This window comes from Coregonus clupeaformis, chromosome 8 (assembly GCF_020615455.1).
Source record: "Coregonus clupeaformis isolate EN_2021a chromosome 8, ASM2061545v1, whole genome shotgun sequence".
NCBI classification, from domain to species: domain Eukaryota; kingdom Metazoa; phylum Chordata; class Actinopteri; order Salmoniformes; family Salmonidae; genus Coregonus; species Coregonus clupeaformis.
The window spans coordinates 10,176,692-10,202,752 of NC_059199.1; the positions used below are offsets into that span (position 1 = coordinate 10,176,692).

Genomic DNA, 26,061 nt, shown 5'->3' on the forward strand with positions numbered 1-26,061 from the left:
TACAATAATTACATTTTGTTTGTTCTTTCTCCTGAACTTCTTCTATACTCAACCTCTCCGATCATTTTCATGATGTCCATCCGGTTTGCTTCTATATGCCATATCTTTCTAACTGTGCTCCTTCACAAAAGCTCTCAACCAAACCTCTTATTCAGGAAGAGTCTGTGATTGGACTGTCACTAAGGATGCCTTGTAAACTGCCTCTTCCATCAATCCTATTAGCCAATGTTCAATCATTTGAAAATAAATTAGATGACCTAATATTATGGTTATCCTACCAACGGGACATTAAAAAATGTAATATCTTATGTTTCACCGAGTCGTGGCTGAACGACGACATGGATATCATACAGCTAGCGGGCTATACGCTATATCAGCAGGATAGAACGGCTGACTCCGGTAAGACAAGGGGTGGCGGTCTGTGTATATTTGTAAACAACAGCTGGTGCACAAAATCAAATACTAAGGAAGTCTCAAGGTTTTGCTCGCCTGAGGTAGAGTATCTTATGATAAGCTGTAGACCACACTATTTACCAAGAGAGTTTTCATCTATATTCTTCATAGCTGTCTATTTACCACCACAAACCAATGCTGGCATTAAGATTGCACTCAATGAGCTGTATAAAGCCATAACTAAACAGGAAAATGCTCATCCAGAGGCAGTGCTCCTAGTGGCCGGGGACTTTAATGCAGGGAAACTTAAATCCGTTCTACCTAATTTCTACCAACACGTTAAATGCGCAACCAGAGGAAAAAAAAACTCTAGACCACCTTCGCCCCCCCTCCGGTCTCGGTCTCGCCCCCCCTCCGGTCTCGGTCTCGCCCCCCTCCGGTCTCGGTCTCGTCCCCCCTCCGGTCTCGGTCTCGTCCCCCGGTCTCGGTCTCGTCCCCCCTCCGGTCTCGGTCTCGTCCCCCCCTCCCGGTCTCGGTCTCGTCCCGTCCCCCCTCCCGGTCTCGGTCTCGTCCCCCCTCCCGGTCTCGGTCTCGTCCCCCTCCTCGGTCTCGGTCTCGTCCCCCTCCTCGGTCTCGGTCTCGTCCCCCTCCGGTCTCGGTCTCGCCCCCCCTCCGGTCTCGGTCTCGTCCCCCTCCCCGGTCTCGGTCTCGTCCCCCTCCGGTCTCGGTCTCGTCCCCCTCCCGGTCTCGGTCTCGTCCCCCTCCCCGGTCTCGTCCACCTCCCGGTCTCGTCCCCCTCCCCGGTCTCGTCCCCCCCCTCCGGTCTCGGTCTCGTCCCCCACCTCGGTCTCGGTCTAGTCCCCTTCCTCGGTCTCGGTCTCGTCCCCCCTCCGGTCTCGTCCCCCTCCCGGTCTCGTCCCCCCTCCGGTCTCGGTCTCGTCCCCCGGTCTCGGTCTCGGTCTCGGTCCCCTCCTCGGTCTCGGTCTCGTCCCCGGTCTCGGTCTCGTCCCCCTCCCGGTCTCGGTCTCGTCCCCCTCCCCGGTCTCGGTCTCGTCCCCCTCCCCGGTCTCGGTCTCGTCCCCCTCCCGGTCTCGTCCCCCCTTCCGGTCTCGGGTCTCGTCCCCCCTCCGGTCTCGGTCTCGTCCCCCTCCCGGTCTCGGGTCTCGGTCTCGTCCCCCTCCCGGTCTCGGTCTCGTCCCCCTCCCGGTCTCGGTCTCGTCCCCCTCCCGGTCTCGGTCTCGTTCCCCCTCCCGGTCTCGTCCCCGTCCCCCCCCCCGGTCTCGGTCTCGTCCCCCTCCTCGGTCTCAGTCTCGGTCTCGTCCCCCTCCTCGGTCTCAGTCTCGGTCTCGTCCCCTCCCCGGTCTCGTCCCCGTCCCCCTCCCGGTCTCGGTCTCGTCCCCCTCCCGGTCTCGGTCTCGTCCCCCCCCCGGTCTCGTCCCCGTCCCCCTCCCGGTCTCGCCCCCGGTCTCGGTCTCGTCCCCCTCCCCGGTCTCGTCCCTCCCGGTCTCGTCCCCCCTCCGGTCTCGGTCTCGTCCCCCTCCCGGTCTCGGTCTCGCCCCCTCCCCGGTCTCGGTCTCGTCCCCCTCCCGGTCTCGTCCCCGTCCCCCTCCCGGTCTCGGTCTCGTCCCCCTCCTCGGTCTCGGTCTCGGTCTCGTCCCCCTCCCGGTCTCGTCCCCGTCCCCCTCCCGGTCTCGTCCCCGTCCCCCTCCCCGGTCTCGGTCTCGTCCCCCTCACGGTCTCGGTCTCGTCCCCCTCCCGGTCTCGTCCCCGTCCCCCCTCCCCGGTCTCGTCCCCGTCCCCCTCCCCGGTCTCGGTCTCGTCCCCCTCCCCGGTCTCGGTCTCGTCCCCCTCCCCGGTCTCGTCCCCGTCCCCCTCCCCGGTCTCGGTCTCGTCCCCCTCCCCGGTCTCGTCCCCCTCCCCGGTCTCGGTCTCGTCCCCCTCCCGGTCTCGTCCCCCTCCCGGTCTCGGTCTCGTCCCCCCCTCCAATCTCGGTCTCGTCCCCCCTTCCGGTCTCGGTCTCGTCCCCCTCCCGGTCTCGGTCTCGTCCCCCTCCCCGGTCTCGGTCTCGTCCCCCTCCCCGGTCTCGGTCACACACCTCCACAACCATGAAAGCTAGAGCTCAGGCCATGCTCAGTCACCTCTGGTGTGCTGTTACAATGAACATTGGTTACAATGAAATAACAAGTTCAACTGAGATCTGATTGAAGAGATAAACTGTAGTATTTCCTAAGAGAAATGAGGTCCTTGCTTTTCAGCACCTTGGCAGTTCTCTCAATGAGAACAATGTCTATTGAATAGAGTGAAAGCTCAAACCTCCCTGAACTCAGATACACAGTAGCAGCAGTCCCTCAGAGAGAGGGAGAGGGGTGAAGTGTGGGATGGAGCAGGAGGGGGGGGAGAGAGAGGGAGGAGCGGGGAGAGAGGGAGGAGGGGGGAGAGAAGTAGTGAGAGAGCAGCTGCTAGATGAATGGGGGCGTTTGCAATATTACAACAACAAAATAATTTATTGCAAACCACCAACATAGTTTTTAACATCATTGCACTCGCCATAGAACAGAAGAATATGTACCTCAATATTTTTACCACGTTGTGCGACGGAAAACAATAAACAACAGTTTCCCCTACTGCGGATTCCGTCTTTAAAGATGACTGCTGAACGGACAACCTCCATGAACTCAGATACACAATACTAACAGTCACAATACTAACAGTCACAATACTAACAGTCACAATACTAACAGTCACAATACTAACAGTCACAATACTAACAGTCACAATACTAACAGTCTGGAGAGGTGGAAGGTGCAGCTGGAGGTCAGCTGGAGGTCAGAGGGATCCCCTAAGGGCATAAGCTCCAAACACCAGAGCAGAGCCATGTCGCTATGACTACAGGGCCTAAGGCAGAGAACAGACCTTCTAGATTCTGGAACGTTCTCTACTGCCAGACAGAGGCTCGTTTGGACAGTTTCACCAGTTCAGAAACACACACCCACCGAAGCGCATCATGGTCTCATTGCGTTTTGGTTTGAAAGCGATTACCGTCCAAACACACACACACACACACAGACTGAATTATTTTCACTGTGGACCTGAACTCCCATTTACAATCAAAACTGTAGGTTTGTTTTCTCCTCTTCTCCCCCTCCCTCGTCTCCCCCGTCCCTCCCTCGTCCCGCTCTCACCTCCCCAGTCTCTGCCGCTCTCACCTCCCCAGTCTCTCCCGCTCTCACCTCGCCAGTCTCTCCCGCTCTCACCTCCCCAGTCTCTCTCTCTTCCCCAGTCTCTCTCTCTTTCTCCTCCCCAGTCTCTCTCTCTCTCTCTCTCTCCTCCCCAGTCTCTCCCGCTCTCACCTCCCCAGTCTCTCTCTCTTCCCCAGTCTCTCCCGCTCTCACCTCCCCAGTCTCTCCCGCTCTCACCTCCCCAGTCTCTCTCTCTTCCCCAGTCTCTCCCGCTCTCACCTCCCCAGTCTCTCTCTCCTCCCCAGTCTCTCTCTCTCTCTCCTCCCCAGTCTCTCTCTCTCTCTCTCCTCCCCAGTCTCTCTCTCTCCTCCCCAGTCTCTCTCTCTCTCTCCTCCCCAGTCTCTCTCTCTCCTCCCCAGTCCCTCTCTCTCTCTCCTCCCCAGTCCCTCTCTCTCTCTCCTCCCCAGTCCCTCTCTCTCTCTCCTCCCCAGTCCCTCTCTCTCTCTCCTGTCCCTTTCTCCTCCCCAGTCTCTCTCTCTCCTCCCCAGTCTCTCTCTCTCCTCCCCAGTCCCTCTCTCTCCTCCCCAGTCTCTCTCTCCTCCCCAGTCCCTCTCTCTTCTCCCCAGTCTCTCTCTCTCTCCTCCCCAGTCTCTCTCTCTCTCCTCCCCAGTCTCTCTCTCTCTCCTCCCCAGTCTCTCTCTCTCTCTTCTCCCCAGTCTCTCTCTCTCTCTTCTCCCCAGTCTCTCTCTCTCTCTCCTCCCCAGTCCCCCTCTCACCTCCCCAGTCCCTCTCTCTCACCTCCCCAGTCCCTCTCTCACCTCCCCAGTCTCTCTCTCTCTCCTCCCCAGTCTCTCTCTCTTCCCCAGTCTCTCCCGCTCTCACCTCCCCAGTCTCTCCCGCTCTCACCTCCCCAGTCTCTCTCTCTTCCCCAGTCTCTCTCTCTCTCTCCTCCCCAGTCTCTCTCTCCTCCCCAGTCTCTCTCTCTCTCTCCTCCCCAGTCTCTCTCTCTCCTCCCCAGTCTCTCTCTCTCCTCCCCAGTCTCTCTCTCTCTCTCCTCCCCAGTCTCTCTCTCTCTCTCCTCCCCAGTCTCTCTCTCTCCTCCCCAGTCCCTCTCTCTCTCTCCTCCCCAGTCCCTCTCTCTCTCTCCTCCCCAGTCCCTCTCTCTCTCTCCTCCCCAGTCCCTCTCTCTCTCTCCTCCCCAGTCCCTCTCTCTCTCTCCTCCCCAGTCCCTCTCTCTCTCTCCTCCCCTGTCCCTCTCTCTCTCTCCTCCCCTGTCCCTTTCTCCTCCCCAGTCTCTCTCTCTCCTCCCCAGTCTCTCTCTCTCCTCCCCAGTCCCTCTCTCTCCTCCCCAGTCTCTCTCTCCTCCCCAGTCCCTCTCTCTTCTCCCCAGCTCTCTCTCTCTCTCCTCCCCAGTCTCTCTCTCTCTCCTCCCCAGTCTCTCTCTCTCTCCTCCCCAGTCTCTCTCTCTCTTCTCCCCAGTCTCTCTCTCTCTCTCCTCCCCAGTCCCCCTCTCACCTCCCCAGTCCCTCTCTCACCTCCCCAGTCTCTCTCTCTCCTCCCCAGTCCCTCTCTCTCTCTCCTCCCCTGTCCCTTTCTCCTCCCCAGTCTCTCTCTCTCCTCCCCAGTCTCTCTCTCTCCTCCCCAGTCCCTCTCTCTACTCCCCAGTCCCTCTCTCTCTCTCCTCCCCAGTCCCTCTCTCTTCTCCCCAGTCTCTCTCTCTCTCCTCCCCAGTCTCTCTCGCTCTCCTCCCCAGTCTCTCTCTCTCCTCCCCAGTCTCTCTCTCTCCTCCCCAGTCTCTCTCTCTCTCCTCCCCAGTCTCTCTCTCTCTCCTCCCCAGTCTCTCTCTCTCTCCTCCCCAGTCTCTCTCTCTCCTCCCCAGTCTCTCTCTCTCCTCCCCCAGTCTCTCTCTCTCCTCCCCAGTCTCTCTCTCTCTCCTCCCCAGTCTCTCTCTCTCTCCTCCCCAGTCTCTCTCTCTCCTCCCCAGTCTCTCTCTCTCTCCTCCCCAGTCTCTCTCTCTCCTCCCCAGTCTCTCTCTCCTCCCCAGTCTCTCTCTCTCCTCCCCAGTCTCTCTCTCTCCTCCCCAGTCTCTCTCTCTCCTCCCCAGTCTCTCTCACCTCCCCAGTCCCTCTCTCTCCTCCCCAGTCTCTCTCTCTCCTCCCCAGTCTCTCTCACCTCCCCAGTCCCTCTCTCTCCTCCCCAGTCTCTCTCTCTCTCCTCCCCAGTCTCTCTCTCTCCTCCCCAGTCTCTCTCTCTCCTCCCCAGTCACTCTCTCTCCTCCCCAGTCTCTCTCTCCCCTCCCCAGTCTCTCTCTCTCTCCTCCCCAGTCTCTCTCTCTCCTCCCCAGTCTCTCTCTCTCCTCCCCAGTCCCTCTCTCCCCTCCCCAGTCTCTCTCTCCCCTCCCCAGTCTCTCTCTCTCTCTCCTCCCCAGTCTCTCTCTCCTCCCCAGTCTCTCTCTCCTCCCCAGTCTCTCTCTCTCTCTCCTCCCCAGTCTCTCTCTCTCTCTCCTCCCCAGTCTCTCTCTCTCTCCTCCCCAGTCACTCTCTCTCTCCTCCCCAGTCACCTCTCTCTCCTCCCCAGTCTCTCTCTCCCCTCCCCAGTCTCTCTCTCTCTCCTCCCCAGTCTCTCTCTCTCCTCCCCAGTCTCTCTCTCTCCTCCCCAGTCCCTCTCTCCCCTCCCCAGTCTCTCTCTCTCCCCTCCCCAGTCTCTCTCTCCTCCCCAGTCTCTCTCTCTCTCTCCTCCCCAGTCTCTCTCTCTCTCCTCCCCAGTCTCTCTCTCTCTCCTCCCCAGTCTCTCTCTCTCTCCTCCCCCAGTCTCTCTCTCTCTCCTCCCCAGTCTCTCTCTCTCTCCTCCCCAGTCTCTCTCTCTCTCCTCCCCAGTTCTCTCTCTCTCTCCTCCCCAGTCTCTCTCTCTCTCCTCCCCAGTCTCTCTCTCTCTCCTCCCCAGTCTCTCTCTCTCTCCTCCCCAGTCTCTCTCTCTCTCCTCCCCAGTCTCTCTCTCTCTCCTCCCCAGTCTCTCTCTCTCCTCCCCAGTCTCTCTCTCTCCTCCCCAGTCTCTCTCTCTCCTCCCCAGTCTCTCTCTCTCCTCCCCAGTCTCTCTCTCTCACCTCCCCAGTCTCTCTCACCTCCCCAGTCCCTCTCTCTCCTCCCCAGTCTCTCTCTCTCCTCCCCAGTCTCTCTCTCTCCTCCCCCAGTCTCTCTCTCTCTCTCCTCCCCAGTCCCTCTCTCTCTCTCCTCCCCAGTCCCTCTCTCTCCTCCCCAGTCTCTCTCTCTCTCCTCCCCAGTCTCTCTCTCTCTCCTCCCCAGTCTCTCTCTCTCCTCCCCAGTCTCTCTCTCTCTCCTCCCCAGTCTCTCTCTCTCTCCTCCCCAGTCTCTCTCTCTCTCCTCCCCAGTCTCTCTCTCTCTCCTCCCCAGTCTCTCTCTCTCTCCTCCCCAGTCTCTCTCTCTCTCCTCCCCAGTCTCTCTCTCTCTCCTCCCCAGTCACTCTCTCTCTCCTCCCCAGTCTCTCTCTCTCTCTCCTCCCCAGTCTCTCTCTCTCTCCTCCCCAGTCACTCTCTCTCTCCTCCCCAGTCACTCTCTCTCCTCCCCAGTCTCTCTCTCCCTCCCCAGTCTCTCTCTCTCTCCTCCCCAGTTCTCTCTCTCTCCTCCCCAGTCTCTCTCTCTCCTCCCCAGTCCCTCTCTCCCCTCCCCCAGTCTCTCTCTCCTCCCCAGTCTCTCTCTCTCTCTCCTCCCCAGTCTCTCTCTCTCTCTCCTCCCCAGTCTCTCTCTCCTCCCCAGTCTCTCTCCCCTCCCCAGTCTCTCTCTCTCCTCCCCAGTCTCTCTCTCCTCCCCAGTCTCTCTCTCCTCTTTCCCAGTCTCTCTCTCTCTCCTCCCCAGTCTCTCTCTCTCTCCTCCCCAGTCTCTCTCTCTCTCCTCCCCAGTCTCTCTCTCTCTCCTCCCCAGTCTCTCTCTCTCTCCTCCCCAGTCTCTCTCTCTCTCCTCCCCAGTCTCTCTCTCTCTCCTCCCCAGTCCCTCTCTCTCTCCCCAGTCCCTCTCTCTCCTCCCCAGTCTCTCTCTCTCTCCTCCCCAGTCCCTCTCTCTCTCCTCCCCAGTCCCTCTCTCTCCTCCCCAGTCTCTCTCTCTCTCCTCCCCAGTCTCTCTCTCTCTCACCTCCCCAGTCTCTCTCTCTCTCCTCCCCAGTCCCTCTCTCTCCTCCCCAGTCTCTCTCTCTCCCTCCCCAGTCTCTCTCTCTCTCCTCCCCCAGTCTCTCTCTCTCACCTCCCCAGTCTCTGTCTCTCTCCTCCCCAGTCTCTCTCTCTCTCCTCCCCAGTCCCTCTCTCTCTCCTCCCCAGTCCCTCTCTCTCTCCTCCCCAGTCCCTCTCTCTCCTCCCCAGTCTCTCTCCCCTCCCCAGTCCCTCTCTCACCTCCCCAGTCTCTCTCTCCTCCCCAGTCTCTCTCTCTCCTCCCCAGTCTCTCTCTCTCCTCCCCAGTCTCTCTCTCCTCCCCAGTCTCTCTCTCCTCCCCAGTCTCTCTCTCCTCCCCAGTCTCTCTCTCTCCTCCCCAGTCTCTCTCTCTCCTCCCCAGTCCCCTCTCTCTCCTCCCCAGTCTCTCTCTCTCCTCCCCAGTCTCTCTCTCCTCCCCAGTCTCTCTCTCTCCTCCCCAGTCTCTCTCTCTCCTCCCCAGTCTCTCTCTCTCTCCTCCCCAGTCTCTCTCTCTCCTCCCCAGTCTCTCTCTCTCTCCTCCCCAGTCTCTCTCTCTCTCCTCCCCAGTCTCTCTCTCTCTCTCCTCCCCAGTCTCTCTCTCTCTCCTCCCCAGTCTCTCTCTCTCTCTCCTCCCCAGTCTCTCTCTCTCTCTCCTCCCCAGTCTCTCTCTCTCTCTCCTCCCCAGTCTCTCTCTCTCACCTCCCCAGTCCCTCTCTCTCTCTCCTCCCCAGTCCCTCTCTCTCTCCTCCCCAGTCTCTCTCTCTCTCCTCCCCAGTCTCTCTCTCTCCTCCCCAGTCTCTCTCTCTCTCCTCCCCAGTCTCTCTCTCTCCTCCCCAGTCTCTCTCTCTCACCTCCCCAGTCCCTCTCTCTCTCTCCTCCCCAGTCCCTCTCTCTCTCCTCCCCAGTCCCTCTCTCTCTCCTCCCCAGTCCCTCTCTCTCTCCTCCCCAGTCCCTCTCTCTCTCCTCCCCAGTCCCTCTCTCTCCTCCCCAGTCTCTCTCTCCTCCCCAGTCTCTCTCTCTCCTCCCCAGTCTCTCTCTTTCCTCCCCAGTCTCTCTCTCTCCTCCCCAGTCTCTCTCTCTCCTCCCCAGTCTCTCTCTCTCCTCCCCAGTCTCTCTCTCTCCTCCCCAGTCTCTCTCTCTCCTCCCCAGTCCCTCTCTCTCCTCCCCAGTCCCTCTCTCTCCTCCCCAGTCCCTCTCCCCATGTTTAAATTCCACCATATTACAGTCATGGTGTAGAACAATATACCTTTGTTCTACACAGTAAAGTCTGATAGGAATTATGATCAATGTAAACAGCAGTTGGCCCTACATGGCCCCAGAGTGTTTCCCTCAGACCAACTGAGAACTGCACCAAGAACCCTTCACCGCTCAGCCCATTGTTTAATAATACTGTTATATATATATATATATATATATATATATATATACACACACACACACAAACTTTAGTTTAGTTGGAGTACTTCTCTGGTTTAGTTGGAAAAACGTTACTTCTCTGGTTTAGTTGAAGTAGTTCTCTGTTCTCTCTCGAACTTGTCTATTGGAGAAAATATTTAGAACGTTCTCTTTGTTGAATACGATGATTAGGATGTGATTTCTATTGATTATTGAATCTCAAGCGTGTTATTCTTCGGTATAAACAGTCATCTGTAAGGCATGCCTCTGTGCCAGTGGACAGAGGGTGAAGCCAACAGCTGGTACGAGCCACACAATCTCAGAACCGCCACACACGGTCATCTTTCAGACACTAAAACAAAAAGGTCCAAAAAAAAAAAAAGACAGGAGCGCGCGAGAGGGAAGAGAGAGAAGGAAGATAGTAAAAGAGCACAACAAACCTAAAATAAACAAACGCTGGCAGGAACCAAACGAGGGAACGAGAGAGGGGAAGAAAGAGCGACCCTGAGGTTGAGGTCACACCTTTCAACACCTTTCCCTTTTTCTCCAGTTCCCCCTTCCCTTCCCTTCACTTTCACTCATCCGTCCCTCCCCCTCCTTCCTCCTCGACTCTCTTGCCCTTTTGAACTCCAGTGCAACCTCTCCACTTCTTCAACTCCAATATACACTCCTCTCTCTCTCCCCTCCTCCTTCCATCGCCCTCTCCTCTTGTAGTCTGCCTCCTGCACTCAGTCTCCCCTTGACAGCTCTCCCCCTCTCTACCCCTTCTCTCCTCACACTCTCTCCCTCTCTCTACCCCTTCTCTCCACACTCTCTCCCCCTCTCTACCCCTTCTCTCCTCACTCTCTCCCCCTCTCTACCCCTTCTCTCCTCACATTCTCTCCCTCTCTCTACCCCTTCTCTCCCTCTCTCTACCCCTTCTCTCCTCACTCTCTCTCTACCCCTTCTCTCCTCACACTCTCTCCCTCTCTCTACCCCTTCTCTCCTCACTCTCTCTCTACCCCTTCTCTCCTCACTCTCTCTCTACCCCTTCTCTCCTCACACTCTCTCCCCCTCTCTACCCCTTCTCTCCTCACACTCTCTCCCTCTCTCTACCCCTTCTCTCTCACTCTCTCTCTACCCCTTCTCTCCTCACTCTCTCTCTACCCCTTCTCTCCTCACTCTCTCCCCCTCTCTACCCCTTCTCTCCTCACTCTCTCCCCCTCTCTACCCCTTCTCTCCTCACACTCTCTCCCTCTCTCTACCCCTTCTCTCCTCACTCTCTCTCTACCCCTTCTCTCCTCACACTCTCTCCCCCTCTCTACCCCTTCTCTCCTCACACTCTCTCCCTCTCTCTACCCCTTCTCTCCTCACTCTCTCTCTACCCCTTCTCTCCTCACACTCTCTCCCTCTCTTTACCCCTTCTCTCCTCACACTCTCTCCCTTTCCCCGTCTTTTATTAAACCCACTCTTTCCCTGTCCCCTATTTATCTATCTAGCTATCAAACTTCCTCCATCAGTCAGCCATCCTTACAGCTGTTGCTAAACTCTCCCTCCTTTCAAAGTTTAAGGCCCCTCTCTCGTTTTCAACCTCACGCTTGCCCACACTTTAATCCTTCTGCTCTCGCGCTTTCTCCCGCTCTGCCCTTGTCCTAACCCCTCTCTCGCACTCTCCTTTCTCTCTGCTCCCCGTTTCCCCGGTCTGTCTACAAATGGCTCAACTTTCCTTTCACCCTTGCCATAACCCCTCCCTCTCCCTCCCTCTCCCTCCCTCCCTCTCACTCCCTCTCCCTCACTCCCTCCCTCTCTCTCCCTCTCTCCCCCTCTCCCTCCCTCTCTCCCCCTCTCCCTCCCTCCCTCTGTCTGTCCCTCTCCCTCCGTCCCTCTCCCTCCCTCTGTCTGTCCCTCTCCCTCCGTCCCTTGCCCTCCTTCCTCCCAAAGTTCATGCCCTTCCGTTCCCTCGATGATTCTGTCCCCAGAGCTCTCCTGACCCTGACAACACACACAGATACACACACACAGATACAAACACAGCGTCCAAACAGACACACCTTCCCAGACAACATGCCTCCTCCCCTCTGACCGCCCTGTCCCGGTCACAATCCTTCCACATACACACACAACCCAGACCCTGCTAGTGGCCCAGCCATCACCCCGTATGTTACAAACACATCTCCCTGAGGCCCAGTTGGAGCGAAGCCAAACTGGAGCCGGCGGTCTTATCTTACAAAAAGGCGTTGTCGTGCCCTCTCCACGACTGTCTTGGTGTGTTTGGACCATGATAAGTTTGTTGGTGATGTGGACACCAAGGAACTTGAAACTCTCGACCCGCTCCACTACAGCCCCTGTCGATGTGAACGGAGGCGTGTTCGGCCCTCCTTTTCCTGTAGTCCACGATCAGCTCCTTTGTCTTGATCACGGTTCAGACCAGATCAACTAAACACTACCGGCCCGGTGGGTCAGACAGGAAGCCCTTCTACAACTGGTGTTGTAAACTACAGTTGCTCCTTTAATCTGAAGTTTATACACACACACACACACACCGAGACATGCACACACAAGCACACTGTAAAGGCCTGAGTTATCAAACAGCACCCCCCTTAGGCTGTAACAAGTATAGCAGGCATCAACCAAATCCCTATGCTGCCACTAATGGTGTTGTGTTACTGGCTGGGCCAATTCTGTGGAGGGGGTGGGGTTACCAAGGGGAACGGTGATTTAAACTACTAAGGCGTCAATTCATTCGGTTAAATTTGGGGAAACATGCAGAAAATCGCTGTGGAGATAATATGAATATTTAAAATCCCTGTGGAGATAATATGAATATTTAAAATCCCTGTGGAGATAATATGAATATTTAAAATCCCTGTAGAGATAATATGAATATTTAAAATCCCTGTGGAGATAATATGAATATTTAAAATCAAATAAAAAAGATGAAAATGACAACATGGTTCATCAGATCTAAACTATATGCAATATAGATCAACTATATGTAATATAGATATAAACTATATGTAATATATATATACACATATACATATATACATATACATATTACCTGGTTAAATAAAGGTGAAATAAAATAAAAAATAAAAAAAACATATATATACAGTGGGGGAAAAAAGTATTTAGTCAGCCACCAATTGTGCAAGTTCTCCCACTTAAAAAGATGAGAGAGGCCTGTAATTTTCATCATAGGTACACGTCAACTATGACAGACAAATTGAGAATTTTTTTTCCAGAAAATCACATTGTAGGATTTTTTATGAATTTATTTGCGAATTATGGTGGAAAATAAGTATTTGGTCACCTACAAACAAACAAGATTTCTGGCTCTCACAGACCTGTAACTTCTTCTTTAAGAGGCTCCTCTGTCCTCCACTCGTTACCTGTATTAATGGCACCTGTTTGAACTTACCTGTATAAAAGACACCTGTCCACAACCTCAAACAGTCACACTCCAAACTCCACTATGGCCAAGACCAAAGAGCTGTCAAAGGACACCAGAAACAAAATTGTAGACCTGCACCAGGCTGGGAAGACTGAATCTGCAATAGGTAAGCAGCTTGGTTTGAAGAAATCAACTGTGGGAGCAATTATTAGGAAATGGAAGACATACAAGACCACTGATAATCTCCCTCGATCTGGGGCTCCACGCAAGATCTCACCCCGTGGGGTCAAAATGATCACAAGAACGGTGAGCAAAAATCCCAGAACCACACGGGGGGACCTAGTGAATGACCTGCAGAGAGCTGGGACCAAAGTAACAAAGCCTACCATCAGTAACACACTACGCCGCCAGGGACTCAAATCCTGCAGTGCCAGACGTGTCCCCCTGCTTAAGCCAGTACATGTCCAGGCCCGTCTGAAGTTTGCTAGAGTGCATTTGGATGATCCAGAAGAGGATTGGGAGAATGTCAGATGAAACCAAAATATAACTTTTTGGTAAAAACTCAACTCGTCGTGTTTGGAGGACAAAGAATGCTGAGTTGCATCCAAAGAACACCATACCTACTGTGAAGCATGGGGGTGGAAACATCATGCTTTGGGGCTGTTTTTCTGCAAAGGGACCAGGACGACTGATCCGTGTAAAGGAAAGAATGAATGGGGCCATGTATCGTGAGATTTTGAGTGAAAACCTCCTTCCATCAACAAGGGCATTGAAGATGAAACATGGCTGGGTCTTTCAGCATGACAATGATCCCAAACACACCGCCCGGGCAACGAAGGAGTGGCTTCGTAAGAAGCATTTCAAGGTCCTGGAGTGGCCTAGCCAGTCTCCAGATCTCAACCCCATAGAACATTTTGGAGGGAGTTGAAAGTCCGTGTTGCCCAGCGACAGCCCCAAAACATCACTGCTCTAGAGGAGATCTGCATGGAGGAATGGGCCAAAATACCAGCAACAGTGTGTGAAAACCTTGTGAAGACTTACAGAAAACGTTTGACCTGTGTCATTGCCAACAAAGGGTATATAACAAAGTATTGAGAAACTTTTGTTATTGACCAAATACTTATTTTCCACCATAATTTACAAATAAATTCATTAAAAATCCTACAATGTGATTTTCAGGATTTTTTTTTCTCATTTTGTCTGTCATAGTTGACGTGTACCTATGATGAAAATTACAGGCCTCTCTCATCTTTTTAAGTGGGAGAACTTACACAATTGGTGGCTGACTAAATACTTTTTCCCCCACTGTATATATATATACTAATGGAGAAAAGAGATGAAGGGAGGAGATGACAGGAGGAAAAGAGTCACAGGGGGATTCTCATTTGGTGAAAAGACCGTCCTCTCCTCTCTCCTCCATGACCCGGAAAGACAGTCCTCTCCTCTCTCCTCCATGACCCGGAAAGACAGTCCTCTCCTCTCTCCTCCATGACCCGGAAAGACAGTCCTCTCCTCTCTCCTCCATGACCCGGAAAGACAGTCCTCTCCTCTCTCCTCCATGACCCGGAAAGACCGTCCTCTCCTCTCTCCTCCATGACCCGGAAAGACAGTCCTCTCCTCTCTCCTCCATGACCCGGAAAGACAGTCCTCTCCTCTCTCCTCCATGACCCGGAAAGACCGTCCTCTCCTCTCTCCTCCATGACCCGGAAAGACAGTCCTCTCCTCTCTCCTCCATGACCCGGAAAGACAGTCCTCTCCTCTCTCCTCCATGACCCGGAAAGACCGTCCTCTCCTCTCTCCTCCATGACCCGGAAAGACCGTCCTCTCCTCTCTCCTCCATGACCCGGAAAGACAGTCCTCTCCTCTCTCCTCCATGACCCGGAAAGACAGTCCTCTCCTCTCTCCTCCATGACCCGGAAAGACAGTCCTCTCCTCTCTCCTCCATGACCCGGAAAGACAGTCCTCTCCTCTCTCCTCCATGACCCGGAAAGACCGTCCTCTCCTCTCTCCTCCATGACCCGGAAAGACCGTCCTCTCCTCTCTCCTCCATGACCCGGAAAGACCGTCCTCTCCTCTCTCCTCCATGACCCGGAAAGACAGTCCTCTCCTCTCTCCTCCATGACCCGGAAAGACCGTCCTCTCCTCTCTCCTCCATGACCCGGAAAGACAGTCCTCTCCTCTCTCCTCCATGACCCGGAAAGCGATAAGTGGTCAAGTGGTTGAAGGCGAACGGAAGAGTGTCCTCCTCTCTTCAACAGCCACATCTGGTTGAGGATAGTCATGTGTATCCTACCTAAGTGCCACACCCCCTTTGAATCAGCTGTTGTTTTGTCAGAGGACAAAAGCATGCAAACATTTAAAAACAATATGCTAATGATGCCTTTATCTATATAAAATGGCTATATTTCTTTTGACAACATATTTAGCGATTCCTCCTCTAAACGTCATGTGCCTGATGCCGCGCGATTGGAAAAGGAGAGTCAATTCTTACAAGCGCATTTGTTTTCCATATTCCCTCTCCTCCTCTCCTCGATTACCTTTGACCTTTTTCAAAAGGAGGTGAGGAGAGGATGGAGGAGTTAGCAAAACCAATTGAGAACCTCCCAAAGTAAAAGGAGGAGAGGACAGGAGAAAGAGGAGGGGGATGGGTCGTCCACAAACTCACCAGAACGGTGTAGATGTGGAGGCATCGGTACACTGGAGAAAAGTCTACCAGCCCCTGGGCCCCTGGTACCTGAGAGAGACAGAAACACAGACAGAGACGCCATTATCTTTTGGTCTTCCAGTTCACACAACAACAAATGTCTCTACCTTCATCCCTCCATTTCATCCCCCTTCGTTGACACATTCAGCGGCAAGGTGAAAAGTGCACTATATAGGTAATAGTGATAATACAGTAATTATCCAGTAATTATCCAGTAATTATCCAGTAATTATCCAGTAATTATCCAGTAATTATCCAGTAATTATCCAGTAATTATCCAGTAATTATCCAGTAATTATACAGTAATAATACAGTAATTATCCAGTAATTATCCAGTAATAATACAGTAATAATACAGTAATAATATTTGTGACGCAGAACATGGAGCGTTTTAGAGCCAAGAACATAAGAATTTCAGAAACGATGTTTGCATGGAGAGATAGAGGGAGGGATAGAGGGAGGGATAGAGGGAGAGATAGAGGGAGGGATGGAGGGAGGGATAGAGGGAGAGATAGAGGGAGGGATGGAGGGAGGGATGGAGGGAGAGATAGAGGGAGGGATGGAGGGAGGGATGGAGGGAGAGATAGAGGGAGGGATGGAGGGAGGGATGGAGGGAGGGATGGAGGGAGGGATGGATAGAGGGAGGGATAGAGGGATAGAGGGAGGGATGGAGGGAGAGATGGATGGAGGGATAGAGGGATAGATAGAGGGATGAGGGAGAGATAGAGGGAGGGATGGAGGGAGAGATAGAGGGAGAGATAGAGGGAGGGATGGAGGGAGGGATAGAGGGAGAGATAGAGGGAGGGATGGATGGAGGGAGGGATGGAGGGAGGGATGGAGGGAGAGATGGAGGGAGGGATGGAGGGAGAGATAGAGGGAGGGAGGGATAGAGGGAGGGATGGATAGAGGGAGGGATAGAGGAATAGAGGGAGGGATAGAGGGAGGGATGGATAGAGGGAGGGATAGAGGGATAGAGGGAGGGATGGAGGGAGAGATGGATGGAGGGATAGAGGGATAGATAGAGGGATGAGGGAGAGATAGAGGGAGGGATGGAGGGAGAGATAGAGGGAGAGATAGAGGGAGGGATGGAGGGAGGGATAGAGGGAGAGATAGAGGGAGGGATGGAGGGAGGGATGGAGGGAGGGATGGAGGGAGGGATGGAGGGAGGGATAGAGGGAGGGAGGGATAGAGGGAGGGATAGAGGAATAGAGGGAGGGATGGAGGGAGAGATGGATGGAGGGATAGAGGGATAGAGGGGGGGATGGAGGGAGAGATGGAGGGAGGGATAGAGGGAGGGATGGAGGGAGGGATGGAGGGATAGAGGGAGGGATAGAGGGAGGGATAGAGGGAGGGATGGAGGGAGGGATGGAGGGAGGGAGAGGGAGGGATAGAGGGAGGGATAGAGGGAGGGATAGAGGGAGAGATAGAGGGAGGGATTGATGTAGGGAATGAGAAATGGGGTTGGAACGAGGAATGAGACAGAGAGACTTGGGTCTGAACACAGGACCGGAGGGACGGAGGAAGGGAACGTGCCATAAGACTCCTGAACAGCTAATCATGGCTACCCGGACTATTTGCACCCCCACCCCATCTTTTTACGCTGCTGCTACTCTGTTAATTATCTCTGCATAGTCACTTTAACTCTACCCACATGTACATATTAGCTCAACTACCTCAACTAGCCGGTGCCCCCGCACATTGACTCTGCACCGGTACCCCCCTGTATATATAGCCTCCCTACCGTTATTGTATTTTACTTCTGCTCTTTTTTTCCTCAACACTTTTTTGTTGTCATTTTATTTTACTTTTTTATTAAAAAATAAATGCACTGTTGGTTAAGGGCTGTAAGTAAGCATTTCACAGTAAGGTGTACACCTGTTGTATTCTGCGCATGTGACAAATACAATTTGATTTGATTTGCTAGAGAAAGATATGAAAGGAATGAGAGACAGGGTTGGAGAGAGGGATAGAGGGAGGGATAGAGGGAGAGATAGAGGGAGGGATAGAGGGAGGGATGGAGGGAGGGATAGAGGGAGGGATAGAGGGAGGGATGGAGGAGGGATGGAGGGAGGGATGGAGGGAGGGATGGAGGGAGGGATGGAGGGAGGGATGGAGGGGGATGGAGGGAGGGATGGAGGGAGGGATGCAGACAAGGGGTGGAGGGAGAGATAGAGGAGGGATGGAGGGAGGGATGGAGGGAGGGTTGGAGGGAGGGAGGGAGGGAGGGATGGAGGGAGGGATAGAGGGAGAGATAGAGGGAGGGATAGAGGAAGGGATAGAGGGAGGGATGGAGGGAGGGATGGAGGGAGAGATGGAGGGAGAGATGGAGGGAGGGATGGAGGGAGGGATGGAGGGAGGGATGGAGGGAGGGATGGAGGAGGGATGCAGACAGAGAGGGGTGGAGGGAGAGATAGAGGGAGGGATGGAGGGAGGGAGGGATGGAGGGAGGGATGGAGGGGGGGATGGAGGGGGATGGAGGGGGGATGGAGGGAGGGATGGAGGGAGAGATAGAGGGAGGGATGGAGGGAGGGAGGGGGGGATGGAGGGAGGGATGAAGGGAGGGATGGAGGGAGGGATGGAGGGAGGGAGGGGTGGAGGGAGAGATAGAGGGAGGGATAGAGGGAGGGATAGAGGGAGAGAGAGAGGGAGGGATGGAGGGAGGGATGGATGGAGGGAGGGAGAGATAGAGGGATAGAGGGAGAGATAGAGGGAGGGATGAGGAGGGATGGAGGGAGGGATGGAGGGAGGGATAGAGGGAGGGTTGGAGAGAGGGATAGAGGAGGGAGGGGATGGAGGGAGGGATGGAGGGAGGGATGGAGGGAGAGATAGAGGGAGGGATAGAGGGAGGGATGGAGGGAGAGATAGAGGGAGGGATGGAGGGGAGGGAGGGAGGGATGGAGGGAGGGATGGAGGGAGGGATGGAGGGAGGGATGGAGGGAGGGGTGGAGGGAGGGGTGGAGGGAGAGATAGAGGGAGGGATAGAGGGAGGGATAGAGGGAGGGATAGAGGGAGGGATAGAGGGAGGGATGGAGGGATGGAGGGAGGGATGGAGGGAGGGATGGAGGGAGGGATGAAGGGAGGGATGGAGGGAGGGGTGGAGGGAGAGATGGAGAGAGGGATGGAAAGAGGGATGGAGGGAGGGATGGAGAGAGGGATGGAGGGAGGGATGGAGGGAGGGATGAAGACAGAGAGGGGTGGAAGGAGGAATGGAGGGAGGGATGGAGGGAGGGATGGAGGGAGGGAGGGAGGGATGAAGACAGAGAGGGGTGCAGACAGAGAGGGGTGGAAGGAAAGGAGACTTGGATCTGAACACAGTAAGGACAGGGTAGGTAGTAAAGGAAACACACAGTAGCAGGAAGTCAATACAACTCGACCGCTTGACCATTTGACCCTCTCCAAAAAGGGTAGAGGGGTTGGCAGGGTCATGTTTTTGAGACCTGATGTTCTGACCAATCACACAAACAACATCCTGTCCCCATCTCTGTGGAATAGTGTTCCTCAGCTGTTAAACGCGGAAGGTGGAAGACAATGCAAGGCTTTCATGTACTGAGCTGGGAACAACACCAGCCTAGAACAGCACTGCCCTGGGACAGGAGGGGAAACTCACGCACAATACGAAAACAAACCCAGTGGAATGTTCTTTAGTTTGGAGTCATAACAACCCCAGGGTCAGGGGTCAGGGGTCAGTCATGGCTAGAGCAGAGGTAGGGGAGGGGAGTAGAAGAAATAATGCCTGGCATCCCATTCCAGCCTTACCCCTTGACCAAACCCAAACCCTCACCCTGACATCCCATTCCAGCCTTACCCCTTGACCAAACCCTCACCCTCTTCCCTGGCATCCCATTCCAGCCTTACCCCTTGACCAAACCCTCACCCTATTCCCTGGCATCCCATTCCAGCCTTACCCCTTGACCAAACCCTCACCCTCTTCCCTGGCATCCCATTCCAGCCTTACCCCTTGACCAAACCCTCACCCTCTTCCCTGACATCCCATTCCAGCCTTACCCCTTGACCAAACCCAAACCCTCACCCTGGCATCCCATTCCAGCCTTACCCCTTGACCAAACCCTCACCCTCTTCCCTGGCATCCCATTCCAGCCTTACCCCTTGACCAAACCCTCACCCTCTTCCCTGGCATCCCATTCCAGCCTTACCCCCTTGACCAAACCCTCACCCTCTTCCCTGGCATCCCATTCCAGCCTTACCCCTTGACCAAACCCTCACCCTCTTCCCTGGCATCCCATTCCAGCCTTACCCCTTGACCAAACCCTCACCCTCTTCCCTGGCATCCCATTCCAGCCTTACCCCTTGACCAAACCCTCACCCTCTTCCCTGGCATCCCATTCCAGCCTTACCCCTTGACCAAACCCTCACCCTCTTCCCTGGCATCCCATTCCAGCCTTACCCCTTGACCAAACCCTCACCCTCTTCCCTGGCATCCCATTCCAGCCTTACCCCTTGACCAAACCCTCACCCTCTTCCCTGGCATCCCATTCCAGCCTTACCCCTTGACCAAACCCTCACCCTCTTCCCTGGCATCCCATTCCAGCCTTACCCCTTGACCAAACCCTCACCCTGACCCTGGCATCCCATTCCAGCCTTACCCCTTGACCAAACCCTCACCCTGTCCCTGGCATCCCATTCCAGCCTTACCCCTTGACCAAACCCTCACCCTGTCCCTGGCATCCCATTCCAGCCTTACCCCTTGACCAAACCCTCACCCTGACATCCCATTCCAGCCTTACCCCTTGACCAAACCCTCACCCTGGCATCCCATTCCAGCCTTACCCCTTGACCAAACCCTCACCCTGGCATCCCATTCCAGCCTTACCCCTTGACCAAACCCTCACCCTGTCCCTGGCATCCCATTCCAGCCTTACCCCTTGACCAAACCCTCACCCTGACATCCCATTCCAGCCTTACCCCTTGACCAAACCCTCACCCTGACATCCCATTCCAGCCTTACCCCTTGACCAAACCCTCACCCTGTCCCTGGCATCCCATTCCAGCCTTACCCCTTGACCAAACCCTCACCCCTGTCCCTGGCATCCCATTCCAGCCTTACCCCTTGACCAAACCCTCACCCTGACATCCCATTCCAGCCTTACCCCTTGACCAAACCCTCACCCTGGCATCCCATTCCAGCCTTACCCCTTGACCAAACCCTCACCCTGGCATCCCATTCCAGCCTTACCCCTTGACCAAACCCTCACCCTGTCCCTGGCATCCCATTCCAGCCTTACCCCTTGACCAAACCCTCACCCTGACATCCCATTCCAGCCTTACCCCTTGACCAAACCCTCACCCTGGCATCCCATTCCAGCCTTACCCCTTGACCAAACCCTCACCCTGACATCCCATTCCAGCCTTACCCCTTGACCAAACCCTCACCCTGTCCCTGGCATCCCATTCCAGCCTTACCCCTTGACCAAACCCTCACCCTGACATCCCATTCCAGCCTTACCCCTTGACCAAACCCTCACTCTGTCCCTGGCATCCCATTCCAGCCTTACCCCTTGACCAAACCCTCACCCTGACATCCCATTCCAGCCTTACCCCTTGACCAAACCCTCACCCTGTCCCTGGCATCCCATTCCAGCCTTACCCCTTGACCAAACCCTCACCCTGACATCCCATTCCAGCCTTACCCCTTGACCAAACCCTCACCCTGACATCCCATTCCAGCCTTACCCCTTGACCAAACCCAAACCCTGACATCCCATTCCAGCCTTACCCCTTGACCAAACCCTCACCCTGACATCCCATTCCAGCCTTACCCCTTGACCAAACCCTCACCCTGACATCCCATTCCAGCCTTACCCCTTGACCAAACCCAAACCCTCACCCTGACATCCCATTCCAGCCTTACCCCTTGACCAAACCCTCACCCTGACATCCCATTCCAGCCTTACCCCTTGACCAAACCCTCACCCTGACATCCCATTCCAGCCTTACCCCTTGACCAAACCCTCACCCTCACCCTGGCATCCCATTCCAGCCTTACCCCTTGACCAAACCCTCACCCTCACCCTGGCATCCCATTCCAGCCTTACCCCTTGACCAAACCCTCACCCTGACATCCCATTCCAGCCTTACCCCTTGACCAAACCCTCACCCTGGCATCCCATTCCAGCCTTACCCCTTGACCAAACCCTCACCCCTGACATCCCATTCCAGCCTTACCCCTTGACCAAACCCTCACCCTGACATCCCATTCCAGCCTTACCCCTTGACCAAACCCTCACCCTGGCATCCCATTCCAGCCTTACCCCTTGACCAAACCCTCACCCTGACATCCCATTCCAGCCTTACCCCTTGACCAAACCCTCACCCCTGACATCCCATTCCAGCCTTACCCCTTGACCAAACCCTCACCCTGACATCCCATTCCAGCCTTACCCCTTGACCAAACCCTCACCCTGGCATCCCATTCCAGCCTTACCGCTTGACCAAACCCTCACCCTGACATCCCATTCCAGCCTTACCGCTTGACCAAACCCTCACCCTGACATCCCATTCCAGCCTTACCCCTTGACCAAACCCTCACCCTGACATCCCATTCCAGCCTTACCCCTTGACCAAACCCTCACCCTGGCATCCCATTCCAGCCTTACCCCTTGACCAAACCCTCACCCTGACATCCCATTCCAGCCTTACCCCTTGACCAAACCCTCACCCTGGCATCCCATTCCAGCCTTACCGCTTGACCAAACCCTCACCCTGACATCCCATTCCAGCCTTACCCCTTGACCAAACCCTCACCCTGACATCCCATTCCAGCCTTACCCCTTGACCAAACCCTCACCCTGGCATCCCATTCCAGCCTTACCGCTTGACCAAACCCTCACCCTGACATCCCATTCCAGCCTTACCCCTTGACCAAACCCTCACCCTGACATCCCATTCCAGCCTTACCGCTTGACCAAACCCTCACCCTGACATCCCATTCCAGCCTTACCGCTTGACCAAACCCTCACCCTGACATCCCATTCCAGCCTTACCGCTTGACCAAACCCTCACCCTGACATCCCATTCCAGCCTTACCGCTTGACCAAACCCTCACCCTGACATCCCATTCCAGCCTTACCCCTTGACCAAACCCTCACCCCTGACATCCCATTCCAGCCTTACCCCCTTGACCAAACCCTCACCCTGTCCCTGGCATCCCATTCCAGCCTTACCCCTTGACCAAACCCTCACCCTGACATCCCATTCCAGCCTTACCCCTTGACCAAACCCTCACCCCTGACATCCCATTCCAGCCTTACCCCTTGACCAAACCCTCACCCTGACATCCCATTCCAGCCTTACCCCTTGACCAAACCCTCACCCTGACATCCCATTCCAGCCTTACCCCTTGACCAAACCCTCACCCTGACATCCCATTCCAGCCTTACCCCTTGACCAAACCCTCACCCTGACATCCCATTCCAGCCTTACCGCTTGACCAAACCCTCACACTGTCCCTGGCATCCCATTCCAGCCTTACCCCTTGACCAAACCCTCACCCTGACATCCCATTCCAGCCTTACCGCTTGACCAAACCCTCACACTGTCCCTGGCATCCCATTCCAGCCTTACCCCTTGACCAAACCCTCACCCTGTCCCTGGCATCCCATTCCAGCCTTACCCCTTGACCAAACCCTTGACCTGCCAGCAGCCTGGCATAGGAAAGAGGGAGGAGAGGAGGGGCTGAGTTCACCAACAGTAGCTTAGAAAGAATGGGAGGAAGGAGGGAGGGAGGGAAAGGTTGTAAGATTGGCAGCAGTTAACAGGAGAATGCCCTCTGTCTCAGCTCTGGCACAGGAAAGAGGGAGGAGAGGAGGGGAGGTGAGGGTTCTCAAGGGGGTAAGAGAATGGGAGGGAGGGAGGGAGGGAATGGTTGTAAGATTGGCAGCAGTTAACAGGAGAATGCCCTCTGTCTCAGGAGGAGAGGAGAGGAGAGAGGAGAGAGGAGGGGAGGGTTCTCAAGGGGGTAAGAGAATGGGAGGGAGGGAGGGAGGGAGGGACAATGTTGGGATCACCAAGTACACACACACACACACACACACACACACACACACACAACAAACCCCCCCACCAAAGGTACCTCATCTTCATCCTCCTCCCCGTCTACATCCAGTACTGCAGAGTCTTGTTTAGTCATTGGGCCGCTGCCCTGTCCGTCAACATCAGTCCCCGCCCCTAGTCCCGCCTCCTTCCTCAGCCGTCGACCAACCGCAGCTCTCTGTTGGAGTGACACGGTGCTGTCCAACGAGCGCTGGACCTGGGCCTGGTATATACACACAGTTAGTTATACACACACACAGTTAGAGTTACACAAACACAGGACAATCTTCTAGAGAGAAAACCGGTGTCAGATTGCATTCCCCATCATTCTCTTTCTATTCCTCCTCAAAACAAAGCACCAATACTCCATCCATCCGCCTTCTATCCACCTCCACTCTTTCACAGCAATCACTGCTGTTCCCATCAAACTTCAAATCTACTCTGTGTCAATGCGGACGCCAGTAAGACTGGCTGTCGCCATTGGCGTTGGCTTATGGGGATCCTAGTATATCAAATTAAACCCCCCCAAGGTTTAGCTGATCCTTAGAGCAGTAGCGGAGATTGACAGAGAGAATGGAGAAGGTAGAGATTGACAGAGAGAATGGAGAAGGTAGAGATTGACAGAGAGAATGGAGAAGGTAGAGATTGACAGAGAGAATGGAGAAGGTAGAGATTGACAGAGAGAATGGGGTGGAAAAATGTACGCTGAAAAGACGAAGAATACACTCTTTTCTTTTTAAAGAAGCTCCTATGGCATAACCTATGTCATAGACTACGTCAAAGGCTTTGGTCGACGTTCGCTAATTAAGTAACTTCAGTTGAGTGTGTGTGTGCTGTCAACAAGGGAATTCCCATGGGTAAGAGGGGGACTCCGAAATGTACTCTCCTCTACCTCTTCCCCCCCTCCTCTCCCTCCATCCCTCCATCCCTCGCTCTCATCACTCGCACGCAAACAAGTAATTATGCCCTGTCAAGTGGTTAAAGTGGTAGGACCCTTTGTTTGGTTCCTCTTTGTTCCTCTAGTGGGACCGAGTTTAGCGTTGCACTGCAACCTAACCTCAAGTGTGCGGATGTGCGTCAGAGAATGCTCAGAATGTTCCACAACCGCCGGCTGCCAGTCAAACAGCCGACCACTAACCCTTTTGTGGTCGGCTACTTAACTGACAAACAAAGTAACAAATTGTGGAGCATCTGATGCCACTAAATATGATGGAGAACAGAGAACTAGAGTCCCCTAGCTGGTTACTGATGCCACTAAATATGATGTTGGAGAACAGAGAACTAGAGTCCCCTAGCTGGTTACTGATGCCACTAAATATGATGTTGGAGAACAGAGAACTAGAGTCCCCTAGCTGGTTACTGATGCCACTAAATATGATGTTGGAGAACAGAGAACTAGAGTCCCCTAGCTGGTTACTGATGCCACTAAATATGATGTTGGAGAACAGAGAACTAGAGTCCCCTAGCTGGTTACTGATGCCACTAAATATGATGTTGGAGAACAGAGAACTAGAGTCCCCTAGCTGGTTACTGATGCCACTAAATATGATGTTGGAGAACAGAGAACTAGAGTCCCCTAGCTGGTTACTGATGCCACTAAATATGATGTTGGAGAACAGAGAACTAGAGTCCCCTAGCTGGTTACTGATGCCACTAAATATGATGGAGAACAGAGAACTAGAGTCCCCTAGCTGGTTACTGATGACACTAAATATGATGGAGAACAGAGAACTAGAGTCCCCTAGCTGGTTACTGATGACACTAAATATGATGTTGGAGAACAGAGAACTAGAGTCCCCTAGCTGGTTACTGATGCCACTAAATATGATGTTGGAGAACAGAGAACTAGAGTCCCCTAGCTGGTTACTGATGCCACTAAATATGATGGAGAACAGAGAACTAGAGTCCCCTAGCTGGTTACTGATGCCACTAAATATGATGTTGGAGAACAGAGAACTAGAGTCCCCTAGCTGGTTACTGATGCCACTAAATATGATGGAGAACAGAGAACTAGAGTCCCCTAGCTGGTTACTGATGCCACTAAATATGATGTTGGAGAGCAGAGAACTAGAGTCCCCTAGCTGGTTACTGATGCCACTAAATATGATGTTGGAGAGCAGAGAACTAGAGTCCCCTAGCTGGTTACTGATGACACTAAATATGATGTTGGAGAACAGAGAACTAGAGTCCCCTAGCTGGTTACTGATGCCACTAAATATGATGTTGGAGAACAGAGAACTAGAGTCCCCTAGCTGGTTACTGATGCCACTAAATATGATGTTGGAGAACAGAGAACTAGAGTCCCCTAGCTGGTTACTGATGACACTAAATATGATGTTGGAGAACAGAGAACTAGAGTCCCCTAGCTGGTTACTGATGCCACTAAATATGATGTTGGAGAACAGAGAACTAGAGTCCCCTAGCTGGTTACTGATGCCACTAAATATGATGTTGGAGAACAGAGAACTAGAGTCCCCTAGCTGGTTACTGATGACACTAAATATGATGTTGGAGAACAGAGAACTAGAGTCCCCTAGCTGGTTACTGATGACACTAAATATGATGTTGGAGAACAGAGAACTAGAGTCCCCTAGCTGGTTACTGATGCCACTAAATATGATGTTGGAGAACAGAGAACTAGAGTCCCCTAGCTGGTTACTGATGACACTAAATATGATGGAGAACAGAGAACTAGAGTCCCCTAGCTGGTTACTGATGACACTAAATATGATGGAGAACAGAGAACTAGAGTCCCCTAGCTGGTTACTGATGCCACTAAATATGATGGAGA

At 54.1% G+C, this 26,061-nt stretch overlaps 1 protein-coding gene across 5 annotated transcripts in view; it reads right to left on the bottom strand.

Annotated features, from left to right (window-relative positions):
- Positions 1-26,061, bottom strand: part of LOC121571077 (exocyst complex component 6B) — a 192,009-nt gene that overhangs the window by 120,744 nt on the left and 45,204 nt on the right. For all 5 annotated transcript variants that reach the window (XM_045221781.1, XM_045221780.1, XM_045221783.1 and 2 more), the window contains exons 8-9: positions 23,311-23,493; positions 15,183-15,251 (exon numbers count right to left, since the gene is read on the bottom strand). In XM_045221781.1, the coding sequence (XP_045077716.1) occupies positions 15,183-15,251; positions 23,311-23,493 (252 nt within the window). The remainder of the gene's footprint in view (positions 1-15,182; positions 15,252-23,310; positions 23,494-26,061) is intronic.